We start from the raw sequence: 26724 nt of genomic DNA, 5'->3' as shown, positions 1-26724 counted from the left end.
ATCAAACCTGGGCCCTTTCAGTCCGCAGGCCTGTGCTCTATCCACTGAGCCAGATTGGCTAGGGCGAGAGTGGGGTTTTTTTATATACAGCTTCCCATCTGGCTCACTCAGGCAGATTCCCTATTCTCTAGAGTATTTATTCTCTTAAGATGTAATATAGATTGAACATTTGAGAAGCCCCCAAAACAACTTTCTAGTACCATTTGCGAGCCATATGAAATTAGAGTGACCATTCTAGGGACCTAAATGTTTCTTGAGTACTTACAAGGTGCTGTGTGCAGTTTCCTGGAAACCAGTGTCCCTCATGGTTGTCGTATAAGCTGTGCCAGAGTAGCTACTGATGGCTGCAGCCCAAGGCTTTTTACCTGTCACATCTTGTCTCATCTGAGAAGGCCAGGCCCCTGCACCATACCCCGTCCCCGGCCCCCTCTTTTGGCTCCTGAGTTCTAGCTGTGTTCTAGTTTTGTTGGGGGAAATGTATTCCTATTAAAGCTTGGTTTAGGAACAGTATTTTAGACATAGCTAACTCACTTTAATCTAGAGGTTGAACAGAAATTGAAATAAAGGATTTTGTCATTCTCACAAGATAATTTTCCCCCCACGGTTTCAGGAAGCCTTTCTGATTTGTGTATTCCTTTATGCAATTAAACCATTAATGCAGATGATGATACAGGTATCCTCTTCTTCTAGGTATCCAAATATATCTTGTGAGTTGCTCACTTCTGATGTTTCCCAGATGAATGATAGGCTGGGAGAAGATGAATCCTTGCTAATGAAATTATATAGCTTCCTCCTAAACGATTCCCCCTTGAACCCACTACTTGCCAGTTTCTTCAGCAAGGTGCTAAGTATTCTTATCAGCAGAAAACCAGAACAGGTAAATATTGTTTTCCAAAAGGTAAGTATTAGGGCTGATCATCACTCTGAGATGATCCCCAGTAATTTTGTTGCTTCAGTGTTCTGTTGTGCTCTAAGTCCAGCTTTTATAAAAGAATATATTTTACACCTTACGTATTCTAAATGTTTGCTGGCTTAACATTGATTTACACATTAATATGTTCTAATTTTACATTTTCCAAATGCCTCACATCTTGGTTTTTTAGTAGACTGTGGTTTTCTCTTTTGACAAGTAGCTAGAAGCATGAGAACGCTAGTATCTGTTTGTGAAGATGGCATGACGGTGCATACTGAGCAGTTGAGTGTGTGAGTGAAGTCCTAGTGACTGTGGTAAAGTAACAATTGTTTTTTCCCCTTGATGATTACAAATGAAGCTTAAATAAAAAAAGCTTTTTTATAAATGTAATTGATTATTGGTTTATACAAATGGTGATTGTTTCTATTTTGATTCTACTAAAAAAAAAGTTTTGCTTGAGACATCTGGGTATAGACTGTCATGTGCCTATTATGTAGCTCTGCTGTAGTGATTGGCAGAAATTCATGCCTTACTGTTATGGCAGGAACATCCCCACCCCTCTCCTCCTCCTTTTTCTTCTTGTTCTCCTCCTACCCCACTTTGTTTGCTTTTTAAATAATTCATATGTCCTTGGGAAATTTATTTTCCAACTATCGGTTGTATATGTAGTGGTTCTCAAAAGTGTGGTCCCAGGACTCAGACTCTCTGGGGGTTGGGCTCAGCAATCTGGGATTTTAACAAGTCTTCCAGATCAGCGGTCATGGACCACTAGTTGGCGACCGCTGTTCCAGATGACTGATGCATGCTCCAGTTTGAGAATCACTGCTCTAAGCAGTATTGGTGTGAAAAGGGTCTGCTGACCATTGATTACAATCCACTTAAGAGAAACAGGCAGCCAAGGAGCATCGAGCCTCAGATGTCCAAGTACAGACTGTCAGCCCTGCGAGAGTGCAGCGAGCAGAGGTGTGATGACAGGGTTTGTCGGTAGTCAAACCCGTCGGGCCTGGCATCCTTCATGGGGGAAAGCAGGCTCCAGGATCCGCCTTGCTGTTTGCACACATAGAGGGACTGAACTGTTTTAGGCCTAGTGTGTCTATCCCAGCCGTGGGCAAACTATGGCCCGTTTGAAATGAATAAAACTAAAAAAAAAAAAAAGACCGTACCCTTTTATGTAATGATGTTTACTTTGAATTTATATTAGTTCACACAAACACTCCATCCATGCTTTTGTTCCGGCCCTCCGGTCCAGTTTAAGAACCCATTGTGGCCCTCGAGTCAAAAAGTTTGCCCACCCCTGGTCCATCCTATGCCAGGGTGAAGGGGATACATGTTTTATTTTAGCGAGGAGGCTATTCCTTCATATCTTAACTGAGTAGGATTACTTTCTTAAATGTATTGGAATCGAGGTTCTTTTTTCTTCAAGAATCTTCCCCAAATCTGATAGATTGTCTTTCTGTCTTCTGCCTTCCGATGAGAAATAATAGGACTGTTGACTGTTATAGGAAAGTTCAAGTCACCCCACAGCCTAAATTACTAGTCAGTTCCAGATGGTTGTAGTGACTACTGAAACAGGTCCTGGTTTTCAGTGACATGAGTGAGAATGCACTTGAAGCTTTCTGAGTATTTGTATTGGTCTTCAAGGTCAGACATAGTATCTGTGTAAAGATGATGGTACCTGCCAATTAAATGCTGAGAAAAGGGCCTAGCCCAGTGATGGTGAATCTTTTGAGCTCAGCGTGTCAGCATTTTGAAAAACCCTGACTTAACTCTGGTGCCGTGTCACATATAGAAATTTTTTGATATTTGCAACCATAGAAAAACAAAGATGTATATTTTTGATATTTATTTTATATATTTAAGTGCCATTTAACAAAGAAAAATCAACCAAAAAAATGAGTTCGCGTGTTACCTCTGACACGCGTGTCGTAGGTTCGCTATCACTGGCCTAGTCATTGCTGCTCACTGTGCATTTTGGTTCAGGACTCTGACACGTGTGTCATAGGTTTGCTATCACTGGCCTAGTCATTGCTGCTCATTGTGCATTTTGGTTCAGGGCTCCTTGAATGAGAACAAGTGGATTCTATAGCCCTTGGTCTTTTCAGCTCCAGGAAAAGGGTCAAACCGGCACCTCTCTAACCTTTTGGGAATTATGAGTGTAAATAAAGGTTTCCCATCACATGATGAATTAGTAAGGATATATGCAGCTGTTAAATAATGGGGGAAAAAATCTGACTCAACCTGGCTTAACTGATACAGACATTTATTAGCTCTTGGGGCATAAAGTCAAGTTGTAGGGCACCTTCATTGTTGGATGACTTAGTACATCAGCAGTGTCATCCTCTGTATAGGACATCTTGCTGTCCTGGCTGTGCCTTTGGGTTCCAGATCTAGTGCTTTTTCCTCCTCTCTCCTTAACTGTGGTTTTAATACTATTGTGTGACTCAATTGTGACTGGATTCAGTGTGTATGACGACTCGAAGGTTTATTACAGCATTTAACATCATTGTTTAAAGAAGCCACACGGGATTGTCAATCCTGCACTTCCACCTGGTTCTGAGTGTGAAGCAGGTTTAGTTGGCTATTAGACTTCTTCATGTGGGATAATAGCAGGATCATGGCTTTGGGGACATATAAATCTAAGTTTAAATTTCAGGACAGCCACTTGAGCCTTGGTTTCTGCAATGTGAGTTAAGCAACCTCACCTCTGGGGCTTTTGAGAGATTTCAGTGAGACTATGTTATAGCAGCTGCCATGCTGGGCTGCTGCTTCTAGGACTTGTGAATAGATGATTCCTGCACACAGACAGAAACCAGAAGTACACAAGGGAGTATGGGACAAAACAGTCTCCTTCTTCTTCCTGTACAGAAAAGACCCAGGTGGCAGGGATGTAACTTTATTTCTGTCGTCATGGTCTCGGTATACTGTCAGCCTCTGCCACAGTCACTCTCCTTGTGTGAATCTGATCAGGTGAATTGATAAAATAAAATCCACGTGATGTTTCTATAGCAGGTGAGTTAGTCACTTTGACTGATAGAGAAATCTTAATGTTTTGAATTTTTTTCTCTCACTGGCTAGAGTATAATTAGGATTTTAAATATGTATCCGCAATTTAGTGCACAGTCTAATAATGGACTTGCTTTATGTTTATAAACTGAAATGGTATATCCTCTTTCTCTGAGTTAATAATTAATGAAAGTGAACAGAAATAAAAGATTCTGTGATGGTGTATTTGTATTAGGGAATATGTGATAATTTGGGAGTTTTTCCCCCTAGGGGTTTTAGAATAGCATAATGATTAGCAGGCTTCCCTACTTGACATCTTGTTATGAATTCAACATTTGCTGCTCCTCTCTCACAGTGGTGATAGGATTTTGGTGGGGGCAGGACTGGCAGCATTCTAAAGTTTCTAGTTCTCAGGTTACATGTCTTTCAGTTTTGGTTTGTTCTCCTCTAGATTGTGGATTTCTTAAAGAAGAAGCGTGATTTTGTAGACCTTATTATAAAGCACATAGGAACTTCAGCTATCATGGACTTGTTGCTCAGGCTTCTGACATGCATCGAGCCTCCACAGCCCAGGCAAGATGTGCTGAATGTGAGTAGAATTATGACTGTCCTTGATCGGGGTGAGGAGAGGCGCGCATGAACCCACAGGCTGCTGTCTGCTGGGGGGGATTCCACGGGTTGGTAGAAGATTATCTGGGAAACTAGAGGGTAGGGGACAGGGTGGGGCAGAAGGTTGTTCCGAGATAGGAAGAGACTCAGATTTTGCAGGATTAAGGCTTCAGATGTGCACATCATTAGGTTTCTGGGATGCTTCCTTTGGGGGCTTCTATTTCCTTTGCTGGCTTGTTTGTCAGTGGGTTAAGAAGGTAGAATGGGCTGAGGATTAGTCTCAAAGCTGGCCAGGTAGTGAAAGCAGAAGTATGACTGTTATGAGCTGCATCTCATCTGCAATGCTTTGAGGCTTCTTTCTTGAGAAGATGGGCACATCACAGAGTTATCTCTACGAGTCGAAAGGAGAGGTGTCCGTATTTCCAGGGAATGAGGCTTCAGAAGTAACTTTCTAAGAGCTTGGGATAAGGAGAATGGAGCTTATTTCCAAAAGGGCACATATTTAAAAATTTGGGGAGATGGTTATTTTAGGGTACATGTGCCTCTTGAGCAGGATTTGGGTGGGAAGAGGGAGGTGTGAGTAACTTGAAGTTTCCCAGAAACCCTTGTCTTTGCCATCTTATCTTCTGTCTCTCCCTCTCGTTCTCCTCCTTGCCTTCTTCCAGAACCACTCCCTAGTTCAGGCCATCTCTAATACTCAACCTTGAGTCTTAGAACTTACTTCTTTCCCTGGAAATGAGTTTTATTGGGAATGCTAATTTTATTTTATTTTATTTTTAAAATATATTTTATTGATTTTTTACAGAGAGGAAGGGAGAGGGATAGAGAGTTAGAAACATCGATGAGAGAGAAACATCCATCAGCTGCCTCCTGCATACCCCCACTGGGGATGTGCCTGCAACCAAGGTACATGCCCTTGTCTGGAATTGAACCTAGGACCTTGAGTCCGCAGGCCGACGCTCTATCCACTGAGCCAAACCAGGGCGGGAATGCTAATTTTAATTAAAGAAGGAGAGACGGGGGGTTGTCAGGTGGTACTCCAGGAAAGAGGATGCTCTGCAGAAGTGGGGTGTTTGTGTGAGTGGGAGGACCAGGGCATGGGCATGGGACTGGAAAGTAGAACAGGTAGAGGTGTACGCGAACCGTGCTCTTTGTGAGGAAACCAGTTGGTGGACCTAGGGAATGTCTGGGGCCCTACCCATGGAAGGGCCCTGAATTGGAACACTGGTTCCTTTTATGTATGTTTTTGTGTACGTGAAAAAGGTTGAGGATTCCAGGGAAGACTGTTGAGGACAAGGGGGAAGGTCCAAATGTAACAATTTGGATTGTTACAGGGGTAAATTTTCGGTATGGTCTTTTAGAAGGAATTAGAGCAGTGGTTCTCAACCTGTGAATTGCCAACCTGTGGGTCGCGACTCCTTTGGGGGTTGAACGACCCTTTCACAGAGATCACCTAAGACCATCGGAAAACACATACATAATTACATATTGTTTTTGTGATTAATCACTATGCTTTAATTATGTTCAATTTGTAACAATGAAAATACATCCTGCATATCAGACATTTACGTTACGATTCATAACAGTAGCAAAATTACAGTTATGGAGTAGCAACGAAAATAATTTTATGGTTGGGGGTCACCACCACATGAGGAACTGTATTAAAGGGTCACGGCATTAGGAGGGTTGAGAACCACTGAATTAGAGGGATACAGTGATAGGTAGTTAATAAACGCATAAGTTAGGGGAAGGGTAGCTGAAAACTCATAAATGACTTAACTTTATTTGGGGGCCCACTATGGAGGATCAATTAAAAAGTGGGCGTGAAATGTAGGGAGTAGGGTCGGGGACTGATAAGTGATGGTCAGAACCCTCCACCCCATCCCCCTTTGTACAGGCATTCCCATCCACTGTTTTAGGAGACACCATTGTTACTCATGGTGTGGTCCCAAACATCACCTGAGAGCTGGTTAGAAACCCAGAAACTCAGATCTCGCCCTGCCCTGCTGAGTCAGATCTGCACTGAACAAGACCCTGGGAGGGTGATTTCCTGTGCACACCGTAAAACAGACTTTAAACTGTGAAGTTGGGCCTTTACCTTTGTTCCCCCCATTAGCTATTGTTCGAATTTCCTTTGGCATGTCTCCTTAAGAAGCCGGGCACAGTTTGGACAGTATTAGGGTTTCTCTCTATACCTTTAGTAAATTTAGGTATCCCCCTGTCTCCTTTAACCTTTTTCGGGAGTGGGGGGAGTCCTTTCTAGGTATTGAGCATCTCATTTATTGTGTTTCTCTTCCTTGAGGAACTGGTATTACACAAACTGAGTTTTTACTTATTCTTTCTTATTTTCATCTCCTCATGTTTTCATTCACAGCAGTATTTCATGTGTGGCTGAAGAAGAGACTGTCCTAGCCATGATAATAGCTCTTTGCTAACATGTGACAGGGTAGATAAACTGCTTCCGTAGTGCTGCCCCCACCTTTGCCCTCCCCCCCCCATGTTTCCTGTGGTTGTTTTGGTTTCTGAATCTAAAAGTTCATAATGTGTTTTAAGCCAGAGGCCTAATAATAAATACTGCTTTTCTCAGTCTTTCTGAAGCTCTCCTAATGTGAATACTCTTTTATAGAAAATGTATGAATTCTATCCCCCAACTTCCAGGAACCAAAGTTCAGACCCTTTTCGTACTCAGTGAATTATCCCATGGCTAGGAAGCTGATGTATAATTTTCGTTATGTGGGCATTATAAGTTGGGGCATACTTGGTACTGTTGGCTACTGTTAAAATGATATATTCACTGGCGTTTTCCTTGGGGGACTTTTAATTTCCTGTAGTGTTCAAAGTCCAGAGAAACCTGTAACATTCTACTTAAAATGTGATGGATATTTCCAAGTATGTTAACCTTCATTGGGGCTTGAACAAGAGCCACTCATTGCTATGATCACTTCTACAATGTGTTTTACAGTGGTTAAATGAGGAGAAAATTATCCAGAGGCTTGTGGAAATAGTTCATCCATCGCAAGAAGAAGATGTAAGTTCCCTTGTCTGACCGTAAACTGATTTTTTTTGTTTAAAAAGAACCATGTTTATTTGGGCATAGAGCATAATTGCATGAAATGTGAAATAGAGGGCAGGTAGAACAGTGATAACCTAGCATTCTTAAAGTTGCCAATTTTCTAAACACTAAAGGCTTTAAAAATACTATGTTTAATATTTTTTGCTGATACCCAGAAAATTTCCAAAAGTATGGAAAGCAGCAAGATCTGGTTGTAGCCATTCTCCTTTCCAGAGCCCAGGTTTCATGCTGAATCTACTTGCCTTTGTTACAGACCTCTGTCCATGCTTCCAAATGATATGGCTACATCTGCATTTGTGTCAGGGCCTGGGTCACTGTTGACTCCGTTGAATCCCTAGAGTGACAGGGTCTTGGTGCTTGTCCTTCTTGGCCCGGACTTCATGTTCTGGCAGGTTTGGCTTGGTCTTGGGTGCTGAAGATGGACTTGGCATTAGGATTGACACTGCTTTGCAGTTTGAAGATTGAGCTGTGCTGAGGGGCCGCCTGTCAGGATGGGGTCTCGGGGATCAGCTGGTATGGCTGTGTGGAGGAGGCTAGCACATGCTTCTCTGCTGCTACTCTTGCCACCTAGCAGTGGACTGAGCCCTGTGGAATTTTTCAGCATTCAGCATTTCTACCTGTAGACATGACAGTTCCATGCTGTTCAACTTCATCTCTATGAAGGAGTTGGTTTCAAGAAGATGCAGGATATATCATGAGGCACAGGGGCACCTCCTTGTACCCTTAGGCTGCTGGTTAGACAGAGTGCTAATGGAGGAGGTGTGTCACCAAAGGGTGTGTTCTCATGAAGGCCTGTTTTCCATTAAGATGAATTTAGCCCCTCCCCTTCACTCTGGTCCATTTCAAAACTTTGTACCTGGAGTTTATCTAAATAGGCATTTTTTAAAAAAAGAAGAAAAAAGCTAACTATTAAAGGGGTTGTTGATTCTCCATCATTCTTTTTGGGGCAGTGTAGTGTTGTTACTGTTGCCATTTAGGACACATTCAGGTGTGTCAGGTGCCCAAGTGTGAGGACCCTGCTTAGAAGAAGCCTTGAGTCTAAGGGAGGAAATCTTCCCTCCTGTGGCTTGGGAGGTAGGCGGTTCCATGCGATGGGTATATGGAAAGTGATGGCAGGAGCACGGCCTACCCATTCACAGGGAGCTTGTGCCTGTGGACCAGACTTGCTCCTCACTAGTTCAGGTTCTTGAGCATAAGAACTTGCTGGTTCAATAGGATGTTATACCTTTCTGCAGGTCCAGGTGAAATCACAGGAGAAGCCCTGTTCTGCAGCAGGTTTTTTTCCGAAAGACAAAGTGTTTAGGGCATCAAAGTTAATTTCACCCTTTGGGACAGTCCTATTGATATTTCTGTATTAAATGATAAATTACATGCTAAAATTGTACTGACCAATTTATATTTATTAAGGAAATATTAGGCTCCTGATTCCAAACAGTGGATTTTGATATCCCGGTGTGTGTGTCATCTATGCTGGAATATCATTGTTCTACCTGTACTGCAGGTGATGCTCAGTGTTCAGACACTGAGATTTTAGTGTTTTCCTGTAAGGTAAATACACTGTACACTTGGGAAAAGTGTAATATTTCTTACACATTGGTATAGTCCTTAAAGCTATATTTGCTTTTTTTAATGCTGATAAAAGTATATATTTTGGGGATTTTTTTAAAAAGTATTAAATTCTATCACCTCTCCCCACAAATAGCAGTATGTACTGTGCAATATTGTTAAGTCAAGCTCATTAGCTTGGCAGAATTAAAAATTCATGCTTTTTCCATATGTTACTTATTTTGAGCTTGACTTTTTACTCACTGCAGCTTATGGCCAGTGTTAATTTGTGTCATGTCTTAAGCAGTTTCCTTCCTAACTTTTATAAATTTGACTTTTGACATGTTTTATAGTTAAAATTGTACTTTTTTCCTTTAGCGGCATTCAAATGCATCACAGTCACTTTGTGAAATTGTTCGCCTGAGCAGAGACCAGATGTTACAAATTCAGAACAGCCCAGAGCCAGATCCTCTGCTTGCCACTCTAGAAAAGTATGTTTAAACCCAGTTTTTGTCCTTTGTTCATATTGATGCTATCTGATGTGTTGCCATTATGAGATTGGTAAGTGTTGGGAATCACGTCCATGGAAGATACTATTTTGGGTGGGTGAGAAGGTAGGAAAATTGCTTGTCTCATCCCAGCCATTGGTAATTCCCAGTAGAGACATGGAGGGTAAGAATGTAAATAAATGACATTTATATGTAGACTCTGAACTTTTCAAAGTTCAAACTAGAGTTCTTTAAAGACATCATAAGATGGGGTAGCCACATCATAACTGTACTCACGGCCTCTATGAGTTTTGATGGAGAATTTCTTATGAATGCACTAAATTGACTTATTTTAGCAAATAATTTTATCAGAAGCCCTTTTTAGGTTTTACTCTCCTGTTATAGCTGACTAAGGGCAACCTTGTCACACCTGATTTGAAGGGGATACATGTCGTGTATTTTTCATTTCTTTGTCCTGGCTTCTGCCCTTTTTTAGAAAATTCTTAAATGAACAGCCATGTCATGTTTAGGTTTCAGAAAACAGCTTGGGGATAGTGTGCTGTTTTGAAATTTGTGACTGGCCACCCTGCATGTACTAGGTTTTTCTAGATTCACACATTTTCAGAAAGAGTCTTTACCATTAAATATGGGCATATGTTTGACTTGCATCCTTGCAGCTGAAGGTATTTTAATGAAGAAAAAACAGACATTTCCCCAGTTAGATGATTCATTAGAAAGTTAGCATTGTTAAGTATGAAAGACTGTCTTGTTTCAACTTACTGCTACTCTCCTTCTTTTTAGTGACTTTGTCAGTCCTGTTTCAGTCCTCCTGTATAGTGAGGCTCATTTGCATCTTTTTGGCTTAACACCTTGGAAGGTCTTTTATTAAAATAGACATGTGTATGTATTATTTACTTGGCAAGTTTGACCCAAGCAAGGAACAAATTCAAGGCAAGGTATCTTGTTTTAAACTCTGTCTTCTGAGAAGTAAAGTTGTAATTCCCAGAGTGTGTGATAGAACGGGAGGAGTTGACTAGTTCTCTCAAGTAGCAATTCTTAAAGAGATTACTCGTTTTTGAGTAAAGTGTCATGTTACCTGCCCCATTTCAGTAGTTCTTGGCATTATGACACATGCACTCCTTTTATAGCATGTAAGACATTTCATGTTCAGATACTAATAATTGCAATATTCTTTGAATCATTTAAAATTGCCATTTGAGTAGATTAAAAAATATTGAATAGCAACTATTTCATATGGTTCATGACAGCACTGTCCAAGAGAAACATAACAAAAACCGCATGTAACTTAAAAATTTCTATTAATCACATTAAAGTAAAAAAAAATAGGTGAAATTAATTTAAATGTATTTAATAGGTTAAAAATAATATTTCAACATATGCTCATTTTAAAAAACTGTTACTGAGCCTACAGTTAGTCTTCCATATCTGCAGATTCCCTACGGGTCAACCACCCATGGATCAAAAATATTAGGGGGGAAGAAAGTTATGGTGTTGCTGATGTGTCCTAGCTACTAAACGTGTAGACTTGTTTTCCTTGTCATTATTCCCTAAACAATACAGTGAAACAACGATTTATGTAGCATTCACATTGTATTAGGTATTATAAATAATCTGGAGATGTAAAGTATACGGGAGGATGTATGTAGGTTATATGCAAATACTCTACACAATTTTATATAAGGGACTTGAGTGTCCTTGGGTTTTGGTATCCTCGAGATCCTAGAATCCTTGGATACTGAGGGACGACTGTATACTGTAGTGTGTGTATATATATACACACTATATATATATTTAGTCTTTATATAAAGTTTTGGAAATCCAACATGTTTTACCCTTAAGACAGATCAGTTTATGCTAGTTACATTTTGAGTGTTCAGTGACCACATGTGGTGAATGGCTCCTGTCTTGGACATCACAAATTCACTCTGAATGTCAGACTGATCACTAGTAATCACTGAGTTCTTTAATGCTGCTGCAGTCCTCTGTTCACACAACTCGGCTTGAACCAATGGGGGATCTAGCCACTGGAGCCTCTGTGGACCAGCTGTTACATTTCAGGCTGTGCCTTTAGTTCTGGATCAGGCAACTATCTTTTGATGCAGATAGGTACATGCTCAGATATAATACCATTAAATATTAGTTGGAGTAGGTTTCTTCAAATACATGGATCTGCTGAGTCAGGGGCCCCAGTATGTCACTGAGTTAACCCTTCCCTGCACTTAGCAGCAGGGACCCTTCCTCTGCTTCCTACACTCTTGAGAATGAGAACCAACCCCTTTAAATATCAGGCATGCTCCCACATTATGGTGGTTCTTTTAGTATCTGTTGATTGAGAAAATACACAGTGACAAAAGGCTTCTTTCTGTGAGCCTAGTAAGCTTATTAATCGTAATGTTTTTTTAAATATTTGATAAATTATGTAGAAATATAGTATAATATTAGGCCCATCTACTGACAATACGTAGTAAACAGATTACCTAGTCTTTATATTATTATGCCAAACAACTCATATGTTGGGTAGCACTGTGGTGTGTGTGTGTGTGTGTGTGTGTGTGTGTGTGTGTGTGTGTGTGTGTGTGTAGTGCACACACCATAAGTATGAATATAAGTTAGCATTAAAGAGAAAGTTTGAAATGAGCTAAAGTTAAAGAGAATGATAAAGATGGGTAGGGGCACCAAAAGGTCTCTCAAAAAGTGGGTTGAAGTGTTAGATAATGCATATTAGCTTGGGAAGCAATTTGGGCTTAAAGTGAATATTCAATTTAGTGGACCTGGAAAATATTCAAGTTCAAAAATTCCTTGAAAGATGGTTGTGTTAGAGAGGGTTGGACTGTGCAGCTCTTAATTCTTAATACTAATGAACTTGGAATGAGTTGGGGTTGATTCCTGTTCAACCAGTAGTTGTATAGAAGTCTTTCCTCTGCCTGCCCATAGGAAAAACAAAACAGAAGTGAGCCATTGTCTCACAGACATGGAGAAAGACCCTGGAATGCTTCATGCACCAGACACTCATACCATTAGTTCCACTGATGCTCATCCAGGAACTACAGTGTGTTTATTTTTAATGTAAAAATGAATATATTTTCTCTCGGGTGTAAATAAACACCTTATAGAATATGAGGACATTCCTTTTATCCTATTTGGTAAGCTCAGTCCCTTGGTTTATGATTTTGAAATCTGTATTCAGTGATATTTGTATGCTTAGATAAGACTCAGAATATGGCTCAGCTACTATGTTACATCTTGACCATCAAGTGTTTGCAGGTTAGTATATCCTTTTTGTCCATTGGTAGAATGCCTTTTGGATATGGTAGAGTTCAAATTTGGTGCAGCTATGAAACAGTGAGGGCCTCTTTGTAGGCCGCTCCGTTCAGGCAGTGTTGATGAAAGTGTGCCAGTGCTGCCTGATAAGTAAGGTGGGCATCTGTAGTCTGACACTGTGTCGGTACCCTTCTTCCTTCAGTACCCCTGAGGTTGCTGTTTGAAGAATATACATATTTTCTGTAAAAAACAAACAAACCACTGTCTTCCAGAGCACAGTCCCAGGCCTAAACTCACATTTACCCTGTAGACCAGGGGTCCTCAAACGACGGCCCGTGGGCCACATGTAAATACAAATATTGTATTTGTTTCCATTTTGTTTTTTTACTTCAAAATAAGATATGTGCAGTGTGCATAGGAATTTGTTCATAGTTTTTTTTAAACTATAGTCCGGTCCTCCCAACGGTCTGAGGGACAGTGAACTGGCCCCCTGTTTAAAAAGTCTGAGGACCCCTGCTGTAGACTGCCGTGCTGAGTGACTGTTAGAGTACTGTTTTAGGTAGAGGTCTCGAGTGATTTTAGTGCAGGTGTGGGAGTACCTGAAAGCTACTTCCTGCAGGGGAATCCTCTGAAGTTAGTTTAGATACCAGTTTTATTTGCTTCCCCCAAGTAAAAAGAGATTCTCTCCTTGCTGCCCTAGGCTGGCAAGGGACCTGGAGTTAGGATACAGTGAGCACAACTGTGCCTTGGGATGACTAGTGTGAGCCACGGGGCAGCCCAAGCTGTATGTCAGGGAGGTTCCTTCCTTAATCTACATGGATTCTGAAAATTACTGAGATCCTAGAAAGTGGAGGTTTTCCTTGAGAAAATCACTGTAAATTTTCCTTGCAGGTTACCTTACATTTTAATTGTGACCTTGCCTGTGTACAGGAGAGCTGTAATAGGAAGAGCCTGCAGAAAATTCTTTTTGGGCAATAGTTTAGTCAGACCCATTTCATTGCTACCACTTTATTTTGATTTATGAAATTTTAATTGTAGAGTAAAAGGCAATAATTGATGTTCTCTTTTACCTGTTTTAGATGTTAATTATACATTAATGCCTTTGTGGCTTCTAATTAGCCTTTTAAAGAATTTTCCCTTTTTTGCAGGGGTGAAAGGTTCTAGGTCTTACTATCCCACCCCAGCCCCAGCCGCTGCCGCCATCACCACCACCACCGCCACCACCACTCTCGTCTGAGTGGGAGGTGACGTCTAGTCTTGAAATATTTGTTGGCTCTCAACAAGATTGGCAAAAGGAAGCAGGGCCCAGATGATTTTGCAGAGGGAAGGAGGGGAGCAATATATGTATGGAGAGTTAGATTTATTATAAGCAGGATCACTTGCCTGCTTTAATAAATATATTAAAAGAAAATACTGTTAAGTGAAACAAACATGTACAAGTGACTGTGAATTCTTGTATAATATTTGTCTCACTGGTACCATGACCTTTTTCTCTGAAGTTGTTGGTGAATGATGTTACAGTTAACACTTGACTGTTGATTTGTTTCCCTAGGCAAGAAATTATAGAGCAGCTTCTATCAAATATATTCCACAAGGATAAAAATGAATCAGCTATAGTCAGTGCAATACAGATACTGCTGACATTACTTGAGACACGACGACCAACGTAAGCTTTTCTTTTGTATCTTACAAAATGCCATTTAGTTTTGCTTTTAGATTTTTTAAAAGCTAAGAGTTGAGTTGTTGGTTATAAGCTACAATATCATGCCCTTGAATTTCAGGTGCTAAATCTTTTTCTGCTGTATAAACTATAAGTAAGTCTTATGTGAATGCAATACATAAGGATGCAGTTGAAAAGTATCATTTGGTGAACACTCTTTATTGGCAGTATTTGGGTTTTGTAGTACTTACAAAAATAATAGACTAGCCAAGGAATTTTGAGTAAGACGGGTGATTGAGATAAGTTGTCTCCTGCCTATTACAATGCATCATGGATGTAGTACAGGGCAGCGTGTTACTAGTATTTGTGACACCAAAATTTATATGCTTGATTAAGTTTATGGGTTTTTTGTTTGTTTTTCACATAAGCAGGAAAGGTGGTGGTTCTATAAATATGGCTTAGGAAGTGACTCACCACTTGGGGAAAAATATGTCTATACCTACTTTACATAAAAATGAATTCTAGTCAAATTAAATTAAGAACACTAGAGGAAAAGTATGCAAACACTCAAAAGAATTATAGAATTGTGAAGAACTTTTAAGCATATCTCTTTAGACAGAGATTATAATGAAAAATACTATATTTGGCCACATAAATTATTAAACCTCCCTACACATCCCAAAGCACTATAATCTATTTCCCTTCCTCCCTCTCCAATAATTGAGTTTCTGAATGCTGTCCCATGTAGCTCTTACAGTTAGAAATCACTTCCACATGTGGAATATTTTCAAGTAATCGTCATAATAATCACTCTAGAAGTTAGCTGTGTTCCAGGCAGCGTTCAGTTCTGTGTCTGCATTAGCATGATCCTCACGGCAGTCTTGGGAGAGACGTTGAGTGAGCCCACTTTCCACATTTGAACAAATAACTGGGAAGAGAAGAGCCAGGACTTGGGCACAACTCCAGCAATGACATTTTTAACCACTGGTTTGCACGGATGTTCAGCTGACACCATTTCCAGATACGACTTTTCATTTGAACGGCATCCCTGCAGTTTTAGGCCCCTCCTTCCTGATGTCCTTTTTCCCCTCTTGGGCTCTGTCTTGCCCATTGGGATTTGAGAGTCTCATTGCATTCATAACTCTTTTTGTAGGAGTGGGTTATAATGAGTATAGATTGAGCTTTCGGGAGAGGGGTAATTTAAGCCTTTTAAATAGGAAACAATGTTGATTAGCCAAGAAAAACTAGAATAAATGCAGGCCTGTTATTAACATCCCAAATGGTAGGTAGTGTGGTATGCTCTGTACAAGCGTCAGAGGCCTGCTTTCCATATTTTCTGGCTAGAGAACTGCTAGTAGTTTAACAGGTACAAGATGATTGGTGGTTCAAGTGAATGGGAAGAAATCACATACAATTTCCCATCCGATTCTCTGGGCCTCTGGATTTCAGGTTGTGTCTGCTGGTCCCTGTCGAATTACTACATTTTTATATGGTTGTGTATATATCTACATGCTGATATGGAGCACTGTGATTTGTTCTGAAATTGTAATAAGTATAATTAACTTGCTTGATTTTAAGATTTGAAGGCCATATAGAGATCTGTCCACCAGGCATGAGTCATTCAGCTTGTTCGGTCAACAAGAGTGTTTTAGAAGCCATCCGAGGAAGGCTTGGATCTTTTCATGAACTCCTGCTTGAGCCACCCAAGGTAGGACAGCTATCTTAAACATGGCTGGCCAGCTTAACAGTTAGATTTAAACAGTTGTTAGAAAGAATATGAACCTTCTGAGTAATAGAACTGGCTGTGACCAAGCATGCACAAAATATGTTACACGTACATTGCCAGTTGTCGTTATTGCTTTTGAGCTAGTTTCTAATTGGCTTTTGTCTCTATACTAGGGGCCCAGTGCATGAAATTCATGCCCGGGTAGGGTCCCTAGTAGCTGCTGGCTGTGGGCCTGGGCCTTCCTTCGTTCTATGCCATCCCCTGGTGGTCAGCACATGTCATAGTGTGCGATCGAACTCCTGGTCAGTCTAACTCCCGAGGGGACACTTCGTATATTAGGCTTTTATGTATATAGACTACAGGCCTGGTGCATGAAATTCATGCACAGGGGTGTGGCGGGGGGATGCCCCTCAACCTGGCATGCACCCTCTTGCAGCCTGGGAGCCCTCAGGAGATGTCCAATGGCTGTGGAGGCGGGAGAGGCTCCTGCCACCACTGCTGCGCTCACCAGCCACGAATCCGGCTTCTGGCTGTGCAGCACTCCCCCTGTGGGAGCGTACTGACTACCAGGGGGCAGCTCCTGCATTGAGCATCTGCCCTCTGGTGGTCAGTGTGCATCATAACGACCGGTCATTCTGCCATTCTTGATTTGCATATTAGCCTTTTATTATATAGGATAATGTCTAAATTAACAAATGTGTATAATTAAAATTAAAAAATTTTTACCTGCTTAAGAAACTCTTACTCTTTTTATAAACTCTGGTTACTTCTATGCCCATAAAATGAACACTTTTCTTCTCACACCATGTTATTTTCACATTTTTGAGGTAAAATAAATCTTTCAGGAACTGATCTTAGAGGTGGAGTTGTCTTATTCAGAGTTGGAGCAATGGAGCTAATGGACAGATGCTTAGTTAAGAAGCTGTCAATTGAATGTGACTTGGAGCCCAAGATTTTCTGCAGGGAGCATTTGTGTGCTGATGTGAAAACGACTGTTTACTCGGGCAGGCCATGAGAGAGAGCACTGAGAACAGGCAGTGAAGACCTGCAAAATGAGCCCACGGTCCCCAGTTCCCAGGGTTTTATCGCTTCCGCCCCTGTCTGCACAATGGTGCACAGGCGTAGATTAGGGTAGGAGGCTCTCCCTCTGGCATCTGGAGCGTGGAAGGCTCAGTTATGGAGAGTTCTGCCAGCACCAGCTCTTATGTGTTCCTTTCCCTTCAGCCCTGTGTCACTGGATTCAGTGTCCTAGACATTGTAGCTAGAACCTTGGTGGTATCTACTGCATGAGTTACTGGGGATTTAGGCTTAGTATGCTAGTTTCTTCCTTCAAAATGAAATGTTTTCTGTTTATTTAGTCATTTTGTGGAGTGGGAACCCAGGATAATTTATGTCCATTACCAAGGAAGAGTAGTTCAGCTTCTGGACGATCTCTTCAGATGGCTGATGCTGCAGTGATCAATGTGGTCCTGCCTCCTCCGTGCTGTCTTCCCTGCATTCAGCCTGCATGGGATGCCATCCAGAGTGCTTGGCGTTCCCTCGGGAAAAGTGCCAGTGTTGGTATTGAATATTTAACGGTCAGCGGCATCTCTCATGCCAGACCTAGGCAGAAAAAGAGGGAGAGTAAGGGAGAAAAAGGATTTACTTAGGAGGAGAGGAGAGAACATCACAAGTGGAAGTCGGAAGAGGAAGAAGGATGAGAGAGAAGAGGGTGCATGATGAAAGGCCCTGACCAGTTAACTTAGACGACCTCCACCTCTTCCTTGCAGAAGGACATCGAGGGCAGCATCTAATGTGGAGTCTCACACTCGTATTCTTCTTGGCTCCAATCCAAAGGGAGGTATTGTCTCATTTGAAGGAGTGAGTGTGTTCAGTGTGTCCTGATTTTACTGTCTGGTGTGGTGTGTGAGTAGATCCATGAAGCTTTTTAAAATATCTGATGATTAGAGCTGTCGTACATAGAGTAAAACTGGGAGCCTCACAATCCCCTAAAGCCTTGGGGCGAGCAGAAAGGGGTGAAGGTGCTGACAGGGACGGGGACACTGAGAAAGGACACCACACAGCTGAACTCCTGAACTTGAGATTCTGAAAGGTTCTGTGCCTGTCTGTTGTGACTTCACATGGTAGGAACTCTCCTTTATGGACAAGAGCAGGTTTGAGGTTGTGTTTCAAGGTTGTGGTCCAGAGGCAGCTTCTGAGTGTGCATCTTTATGACAGGTTTGGCGAAGGCAGAGGGCTGTGTTCCCGGACTACTTGTAACTTCTCTTGGTTTCTGGTCAGGTTTGGCATATTGCACTGGTTTTTAGGGACTCATGTAGGTTTCTGCTTGCTTTCTGCGGCAGTTAGAATGTTAAAATGGGGCACTTCATTTCTTATAAAATAGTCCAGGGAAGTTACTTGATTGTTTTCTCTTGGTTACTTCATTATATCCTAAAGATATAAATTTTCCTTCAGATGTAGAATTCAGGCTAAATTGTTTACAGGGTTAGTTGACCTGGTGTTTCGTTAGCACATACCCTGTCCCTTTCTGTTTGAACTCCCGAGGGGATACTTTGCTTATTAGGCATTTATTTATATATATATTTCTTTAAGTGGATTGTATTGAGAAGCCTTTTAATTGGAAACTTTTTCTTCCTCAGAAAAGTGTGATGAAGACAACATGGGGTGTGCTGGACCCTCCTGTCGGCAACACCCGGTTGAATGTGATTCGGTTGATATCCAGCCTGCTTCAGACAAACACCAGCAGTATCAATGGCGACCTTATGGAGCTGAACAGTATTGGGGTCATATTGGTAAGACTTCCCCTGGAGAGAGGTTTTCATTTGCCCTTGGTATTTATGCCCATATAACTCAAGGTACAACCTCACAAATTTACAATCCATATCAATGACTTTTCTTGGTCTTGTGTGTAAATGATCTTAGAATTTTTTTTTGCCTTGAGTTAATCATCAAATTTGAATGCTTTAAATTTGTCAGTAGTTATTTATGTAAAGAAAACTGTATTAGAGACTTTCAGAAATGGTGAAGACAGATTTTGCCAAGAAGTTCTGCCGTGGTTAGTCACCCTCTTCAGGAGATTGTATGAACAGTGAATAACTGCTGGTTATAGCATTGTTAGCAAAGGGGCAAGTGTTCATCTTCTTTCCACGGAGACATATCTGTTTGTCATATCTGAGACACCAGATTTGAGTCCAGAATTTCCCTTGAAACAGCTGTGAGTCTGCTTGTCAGTGAAAGAGGGAAAGGAAGATCCCAGGAATGAGCTCCTCCCCAGTTTCAAAGTTTGTGCTTAGCATCCATAGGCCCCGCTCTGGTGCCCCTGCTTGCTGTGTCTGCCCCACCATCCAGAAGGTATGAGGTTAACACTTAGCAGGTTTCACAAGGTACCATCACACTGTTCATTTGGGGAGTTTAGGAGGATGTGTGGGTGTTCGATCACTACATGACAGGCAGTGCACATTGGAATGTGCACTTACTTTGTGCTCATGTGATCTTGAACATCAGACACTGTGAGAGAGAGTCTGTTTTTCTGATCATTCCCAGAAAAGGGATGCACTCATGCTGTCCATGGTGGAGCCATATTTGAATTCACATCCAATTGCAAACCCATGCGTGGTTTTCATACCATGCGCTTGCTGGCGTCACTGAGATACTTTAAGTTCAGCTTTGGTTAAATGACATGTCAATGTAGGGCATAGAAAACAGGAACAGTTTGTATAAAGGTGAAATGTGAAAAGATAATAGTTTGTTTGGTAGCATAATTGTTGCCCTGGGGGACATAGTATTTGCCCTACTCTCTGGATAGGATGTAAAACTCGAGGAATATACCTTTCTACTCCTGTCTCTAAGTCTCCTTGAAGTCATCAATTACTAGTCTTTAATCTTACTAGTTTAATCTTACTATTGCTAATCTTTAGATAATTGGATAAAACTCTTAAGTGGGTCATCATTTCTTTTTCATTTGAGATTAGCTAACCAGACTCAATAATATTCTAAATACATAACTATGTGTTTTGTGCTTTAAGGGGTTGTCTTTTCTTTTTTTGATATGTTACCTTTTCAGGTAATTTGGAAATCCCTTGTTTTGCTGCATTTGCTGACAGGACTGTTACAAATGCTCGAGTGGTTATTCTTTGTTAAGGTGTGAGCACCTCAAGGTTGGGGCCTATGTGTTTCTCTCTGCCTTGTTGCTCCTAGCACTGTACCTTACACAAACAGCCTTCAGTAAATATTTGTTAAATCAAAAGGAAATTATTATAAATAGAGGCCCAGTGCATGAAATTCGTCCCTGGGTAGGCTCCCTAGTAGGCTTCTGACTGCCAGCCAAGGCCTGTCTTTGTTCTGCGCTGCCCCCTGGTGGTCAGCACATGTCATAGTGAGCAATCGAATTCAGGGTCGGTCGAACTCCCGAGGGGACACTTTGCTTATTAGGCATGCATTTATTTATATATATTTTATATAAATCTTTAAAAATTATTTATTGAACTTAATATCAGCATTAGTTGTCTTGAAAACATAAGAGGATACTCCCTTTCTCTTTGAGAAACTATTACCTTTTCTTCTATTTATTGTTGGTGTCTACATGATTTCATGAAAACTTTGGCATGTTGAAAGAGCGAATATCCTGTTATTTAGTCTATAAAGTGCTGTTTCAAATAAACTTGTATTCTTTTAGTAGTCCTATTGGACTAAGAACACATCATTTTTACTTTATTAAATTATTACTTGGTCAGTATTTTAAAGCAGTGACTTAAATATTGAGGTAACTGAATAAAAGAAAGAATTATTGTTGTTTTTTTGTAGGACATGTTCTTCAAATATACATGGAATAACTTTTTACATACACAAGTGGAAATTTGTGTTGCACTGATACTTGCAAGTCCCTTTGAGAACACAGAAAATAGCACAATTACTGATCAGGAATCCACTGGTGACAATTTATTGTTGAAACACGTAAGCTTACTTGATTGCTTTTTTCTGCTACTTCTGGTCATAGAGTTTTTCCACTTAAGTGTGAAATGAATTATAGCTCACATTTAAAAAATATAAGTATACTAGAGGCCCGGTGCATGAAATCTGTGCCAACTGCTCTCCCCTGCCAGCCTGGTTGCCCCAAGCTGCCCTCCCCTGCAGGGCTGGCCCTCCCAACTGCCCTCCCCTGCTGGCCTGGTTGCCCTTAACTGCCCTCCTCTTCTGCTGTGGGCGCCGTCATCTTTGAGGGCGGTGCAGTCAATTAGCATATTCCCTCCTTATTGTCTGTCGGTGCCGCCATCTTTGTGACGGTCGATTAGCATATCCCCTCTATATTAGATAGGATTGCCCTGGCCAGTGTCTTGGTTGGTTGGAGCATCGTCCCATGCACTGAAGGGTTGTGGGTTCAATTCCTGGTCAGGGTACATACTTAGGTTTCGTGTTCACTCTCCAGTTGGGGTGCATGTGGGAGGCAACTGATCAGTGTTTCTCTCTCACATCTGTGTTTCTTTCTCCCTTTCCTGTCCTCTAAAATCAGTAAAAACAATATCCTCAGGTGAGGATTAAAAAAGAAAGTACAAGTATTACTGTGAATTCTGACTTACATTTTCTTTATTCCATTTTAATTTTAGTCAGGCTTTGTATTTCTGGGCCAAATTTCCATGGTTAATAAAAACTAGCTTTGCTTTAGATCAATAACTCATTGGTAGCATTACTTGAAATACTGTCCTTTCCCAGTAGATGCACAGTTAAAGGCGTGGGTCCTGTCTGGAATCCCTGTAGTGTTCTGAGAGCCTTGGGTACATTTATTACCACATTGCATTTGATTTAGCCAATAATTTACAGCTATATTTACTAGTAGCTTGCTGGGCTACACATATCACTATTCTATTCAGTTAGTGTTCTAGGTCACTTTAAAATTTTGACACTTTGACATTTATATAAAGATTAACTGGAATATTCCTTTTCATTCAGCTTTTTCAAAAATGTCAGTTAATAGAACGAATACTTGATGCCTGGGAAATGAACGAGAAGAAACAGTAAGTAAATTGATAGGAATTCAGTTTGATTTTCTGTTTGAAGAAAATGTCCTCCCTTACCTTGGACAGAGAGCAGTGAAAGTGATTACATGGTATATGGCACTTTATAGTTACAAATGCTTCTCCTTGGACGGCCAGGGTATTTCATTGTAACAGGTATTTTTTTTTAAAATATATTTTATTGATTTTTTTACAGAGAGTAAGGGAGAGGGATAGAGTTAGAAACATCGATGAGAGAGAAACATGGATCAGCTGCCTCCTGCACACGCCCTACTGGGTACGTGCCCGCAACCAAGGTACATGCCCTTGACCAGAATCAAACCTGGGACCCTTGCATCTGCAGGCTGATGCTCCATCCGCTGAGCCAAACCGGTTAGGGCAGGTATTTTTTTAATAATTTATTTTTTGATCCCTCTGTCATTCTCCCTCTTGAGGGGAATCCAGGGGTTGGGAGTACTACCCATCTCTGTGCTGCTTTTGAGACTTTCTGGTCCTTTTTGAATGGCTGTTTTTCTGAGAATAATGTGGAGTTGAAGGAAGAGTTGTAAAGTCCAGTCCTACTCAGTGACGGTTGGACCTAGCACTCTGTTTCTGCGTACCCCATGTTCTCACTGTGCAGAAATGTCACTTCATGGAACTAGAGGGAGGAATTGCCTACTTTCTTGTCAGGAAATTTCCATTAGCTGATTGGCAAGATTACTTGAGTCTTAGTTGATGCATGTAAGTAGTTTGTTACACAGATTTATTTTATCCTAGTGGTAGTGTTTGTAATAGGCGTTGGTCTAAATGGAAAGATGGATGTAGTTGGGAAGGTTAGACCCTAAATGGGGAAAGGGACAGGGATGATTTGCCTGTATTCCAAGTGATATGTGGGCTAGACATGAGATGATTACCTCTTGGCCAAATCTTCAAATCAGCTAATATTTTAACTTGAGAAATGCTATTGGTAGGTGATTATCTTTATTAATTGATTAAAATTTGATGACCTTTAACAAAATGAAGCAGTTCCCTACGATCTATTTAAAGTCTGAAAAATAGTTTCACAAAAAAGATAAAAAGGAAAGTCACAGAAACATGAAACATCAATGAATGTTTGGGTTTTGTTGGTTTTTTAAAGCTAATATGTTATTGAGGATTAATGGTTTGTTGGTTAGTTGGTTGGCATATTTGAATAAACCTTGTGCCATTGAGTGAAGCTATAGTATAATTTTTGAGTAGAGTTTCTGCCACCCCACCTCCCATCCTCACCCCCAAGCCTGGTAATATTCTGGCACCCTGCTTTTCTGTTTCATCACTCCGTCCTGTCAGGAATCTGAATGTCTGTCCTTTGCTATCAGGGCCCAGGGAGGACGACGGCATGGCTACATGGGACACCTGACGAGGATAGCTAACTGCATCGTGCACAGCACTGATAAGGGCCCTAATAGCGTATTGGTGCAGCAGCTCATCAAAGGTAAGTGCTTTCTGGAGTTCTCATCACATTTTTGTAGGGTCAGAGAAAGGATTTGAAGAGAAAATGGAAATACTCTGTCATTTGTAATAGTTCTCTGTGGAGTTTCTTTAACAGTTGTCTGGAGACTTGAATGAGTTTCTTGAGAATGTTCTGAATAATTGTTCTTTACTTGTCTTATTTCTGCATTCTTTTAGCAGGTATTGCAGGCTTGGCTGAGCTCAGCACACTAGAGTTACCCACTTTCCATCTCAAAGAGCACTGCTCGGTGACCCATTCCTTGAGCTATAATTACTCTTGCTTTCTCTTTCCTTCTGAAGACCAACTGTGTAGTCTGTGGATTGAGTCCTTTAACTGGGGTGTTAAAACATTTCTCAGTATTTGTCCACATCTCCATTACTAACACAAGAACTCTTTCTGTACTAAAATTGAAATTTAGTCAGCCCAGGGTTACTTGGAAGAAAGTGTGTGGGTGCCTTTTACACTGGCCCGGTCTGTCGCCTCTAAAACGAGGGAGCTCTGTGTACCAACAGAATCACTAGCCCTGGGACTTATTCTGTGAAAAATCCTCACCTTTGCAGCACAGAGTTCTTTCAGAGTAATGATGAAAATAATTTTCCAGTCCCTTCTTCGTTTATCTTTTAAGATTGTTTACGTGTTCAAGAGGCTATTATCTATCGAATGTGCATTCAAAGAATAGCTGTTGCCCTGTGATGGAAAAATTGGGGCTTGCCCACTTGGAATTTTGCTTCTTGAGAGAGGTATAAGCCAGGTCATCACAGGTTATCTTCCTGTTCTTACCAAAGAGAAGTGGCTGTGTGTGTGTGAGACGGTTTTTTAGATTGGTCTCTTGTATGGTGGCTGCATGCCAGCGCTGTGTGCCTGGTGCATGCAGGTGTGTGTTTAAAGCAGAATTGTCAGCCCTGACCGGTTTGGCTCAGTGGATAGAGCATGCGGACTCAAGGGTCCCGGGTTTGATTCCAGTCAAGGGCATGTATCTTGGTTGCGGGCATATCCTCAGTGGGGAGTGTGCAGGAGGCAGCTGATTGATGTTTCTCTCTCGATGTTTCTAACTCTCTATCCCTTTTCTTTCTTCTCTGTAAAAAAATCAATAAAAAAATATATTTAAAGCAGAATTGTCAGATGACAGCTGTAGTCTAGTAAGGACTCCAAGATTACAGCTGTGGTTTCATTTTCTCAGAAAAGGCATTATGTATCCTTTTCTTTAAAAATTCTTTGGAACGTAGAATTTCTCTATTGCATCTGACCCATGTGTTGGCCTATGGCACAAACATTTAGGAAAAATTATTTTTGATCAGTTTGAAAAGCCATACTGGGTTCCATGGAACATTCTTTGGTCAAATGTCAATCAGAGTACCTCAAGAAAATGTGCAGGAGCCGACATTTGCGGCATTTCCTAAACTCAACGTGACGGTGAAGAAAGATGGCATTCCTCCACCTTAGAGACCTGTTGCCTTTCTCAGAAGAGTTTATTGGAAACACTCACATTTTCCAGTTTGTTTTTAACCAAAATATTTTTAAAAAGTTATAATTATAGCTGCTGAGGGCTTTTGACATCAAACATAGACTTTTGGGGAGTGGGAGCTCTGATCCTGAAAGCCCTCAGGTTCCTCTGAGTTCACCTTTGGGAACTGCTGGGTGGGCCTCCTGTGTCACCTGGTGAGTTTATTTGCCTGCGTGGGTCACTATGGTAATGACACTTTTCTCCTCCTTTCCCTCTCAAGATCTTCCAGACGACCTCAGGGAGCGATGGGAGACCTTCTGCACAAGCTCCTTAGGAGAAACTAACAAGAGGAACACGGTAGATCTAGTAGGTTTTACAAGGTTAAATTTCTATGGTTTCAGGGCACTTAGCCTTTGCTCGTTTATTCAGAAAGACGCGAAAGATCTTCCATTTGTCCCGGTAATAGTGTGTCAAAGATAAGTTTGTTTCTTTATCAAGAAGACAGGTTAGTGTTCGAATTGTATTTGCTAATTTGCCTAGTCAGCTCCTAATTCCTGCCTGGGATGACAAAGGGGAACAAGGAAGCCACCAATGCTCCTTCTCACACCAGAGGTGGTTTCCCTTTCCCGTAGTGCTCTGCTCCCTGAGCGCCTCAGCCACAGTTGCCTGCCACTCTGTGGGGTGTGTTGCCTTCTGCCTCCGGTAAAGGTAACCCTTGGTGGTCAGAACCCTAACTATTCCTTTGGATGTTTCCTAATGTTACTCAGTTTAGTTGACCCTTGTTTTAGATCATTCTCAGTGGTAGAAAATTTGTAGATGCCTTTGAAACCCCAGTTTAAAGCCTTAACAGATTGGTACTTTCAGCAAGGGAATAATGGCATTGATAATGTTTTTTAAAATTATATTGGACTTTGGAATGCATTTTTTTTAACACATTAAATTTTAAGGTGAGTATTGCCTTTGCCTTTAAGATGTGGGAAAGTATTTCCTTTCATAAGCACATGGCAGCCAATGATTGGGGTGGTGGCCTTGACTCCACGTGGAAGTGGGTATGTCAGGCATTGAATTTTATAATTGAAATCCAAATCCAGCAGCCACAGTCTTGAATTTCTAATAAACAGTAACTCGTCAATTATTAGTCAAGTCTCTGGCAGCCTTCTCTGTTCAAAATGGAATTTAGAAACAGGAGAGAAACGAAAACGCTGAGGCAGATGGTCACCAGGTCATCCCAAGACACACCCCAAAGGGCCTGTTGCCTCCTCCATTGTAGATTGTCTAACATATTTGGTTATCTTTTTCCAGACTCTTGACAGATTGGTGGGCTAATGTCTTGTTAAGGTGGGCATATGATAGAACCAGTAGGTATTAGGAGTTGGAGGAATTATGAAGTTAAGAAATAACAATAAAAAGGGAGCTGTGTAGGGCCATTTAATTAAAAAGGGTCTTACGGCCCTTAGTGGCTGAGTGTATTATAGCCCAACAAAGGAACGCATTCACTT

General features: G+C 41.1%; 1 protein-coding gene across 9 annotated transcripts in view; it reads left to right on the top strand.

The window, feature by feature from the left end:
• The window catches only part of PPP6R3 (protein phosphatase 6 regulatory subunit 3), an 82267-nt gene that overhangs the window by 23037 nt on the left and 32506 nt on the right, over nucleotides 1–26724 (top strand). For 5 of the 9 annotated variants that reach the window (XM_006771489.2, XM_006771487.2, XM_006771484.2 and 2 more), the window contains exons 3-13: nucleotides 691–877; nucleotides 4368–4505; nucleotides 7488–7553; nucleotides 9522–9634; nucleotides 14466–14579; nucleotides 16152–16281; nucleotides 18939–19091; nucleotides 21103–21252; nucleotides 22246–22310; nucleotides 23648–23763; nucleotides 25506–25591. In XM_006771489.2, coding sequence (XP_006771552.1) covers nucleotides 691–877; nucleotides 4368–4505; nucleotides 7488–7553; nucleotides 9522–9634; nucleotides 14466–14579; nucleotides 16152–16281; nucleotides 18939–19091; nucleotides 21103–21252; nucleotides 22246–22310; nucleotides 23648–23763; nucleotides 25506–25591 — 1318 coding nt within the window. Of the gene's footprint in view, nucleotides 1–690; nucleotides 899–3778; nucleotides 3923–4367; nucleotides 4506–7487; nucleotides 7554–9521; nucleotides 9635–14465; nucleotides 14580–16151; nucleotides 16282–18938; nucleotides 19092–21102; nucleotides 21253–22245; nucleotides 22311–23647; nucleotides 23764–25505; nucleotides 25592–26724 lie in introns of those variants that run through there. The other 4 variants (XM_015569010.1, XM_015569009.1, XM_006771491.2 and 1 more) reach the window with 3 other exon arrangements.

This window comes from Myotis davidii, unplaced genomic scaffold (assembly GCF_000327345.1).
Source record: "Myotis davidii unplaced genomic scaffold, ASM32734v1 scaffold425, whole genome shotgun sequence".
Taxonomy (NCBI): Eukaryota; Metazoa; Chordata; class Mammalia; order Chiroptera; family Vespertilionidae; genus Myotis; species Myotis davidii.
The sequence above is the reverse complement of the archived record's forward strand: the minus strand, read 5'-3'. Positions and strand labels throughout refer to the sequence as shown.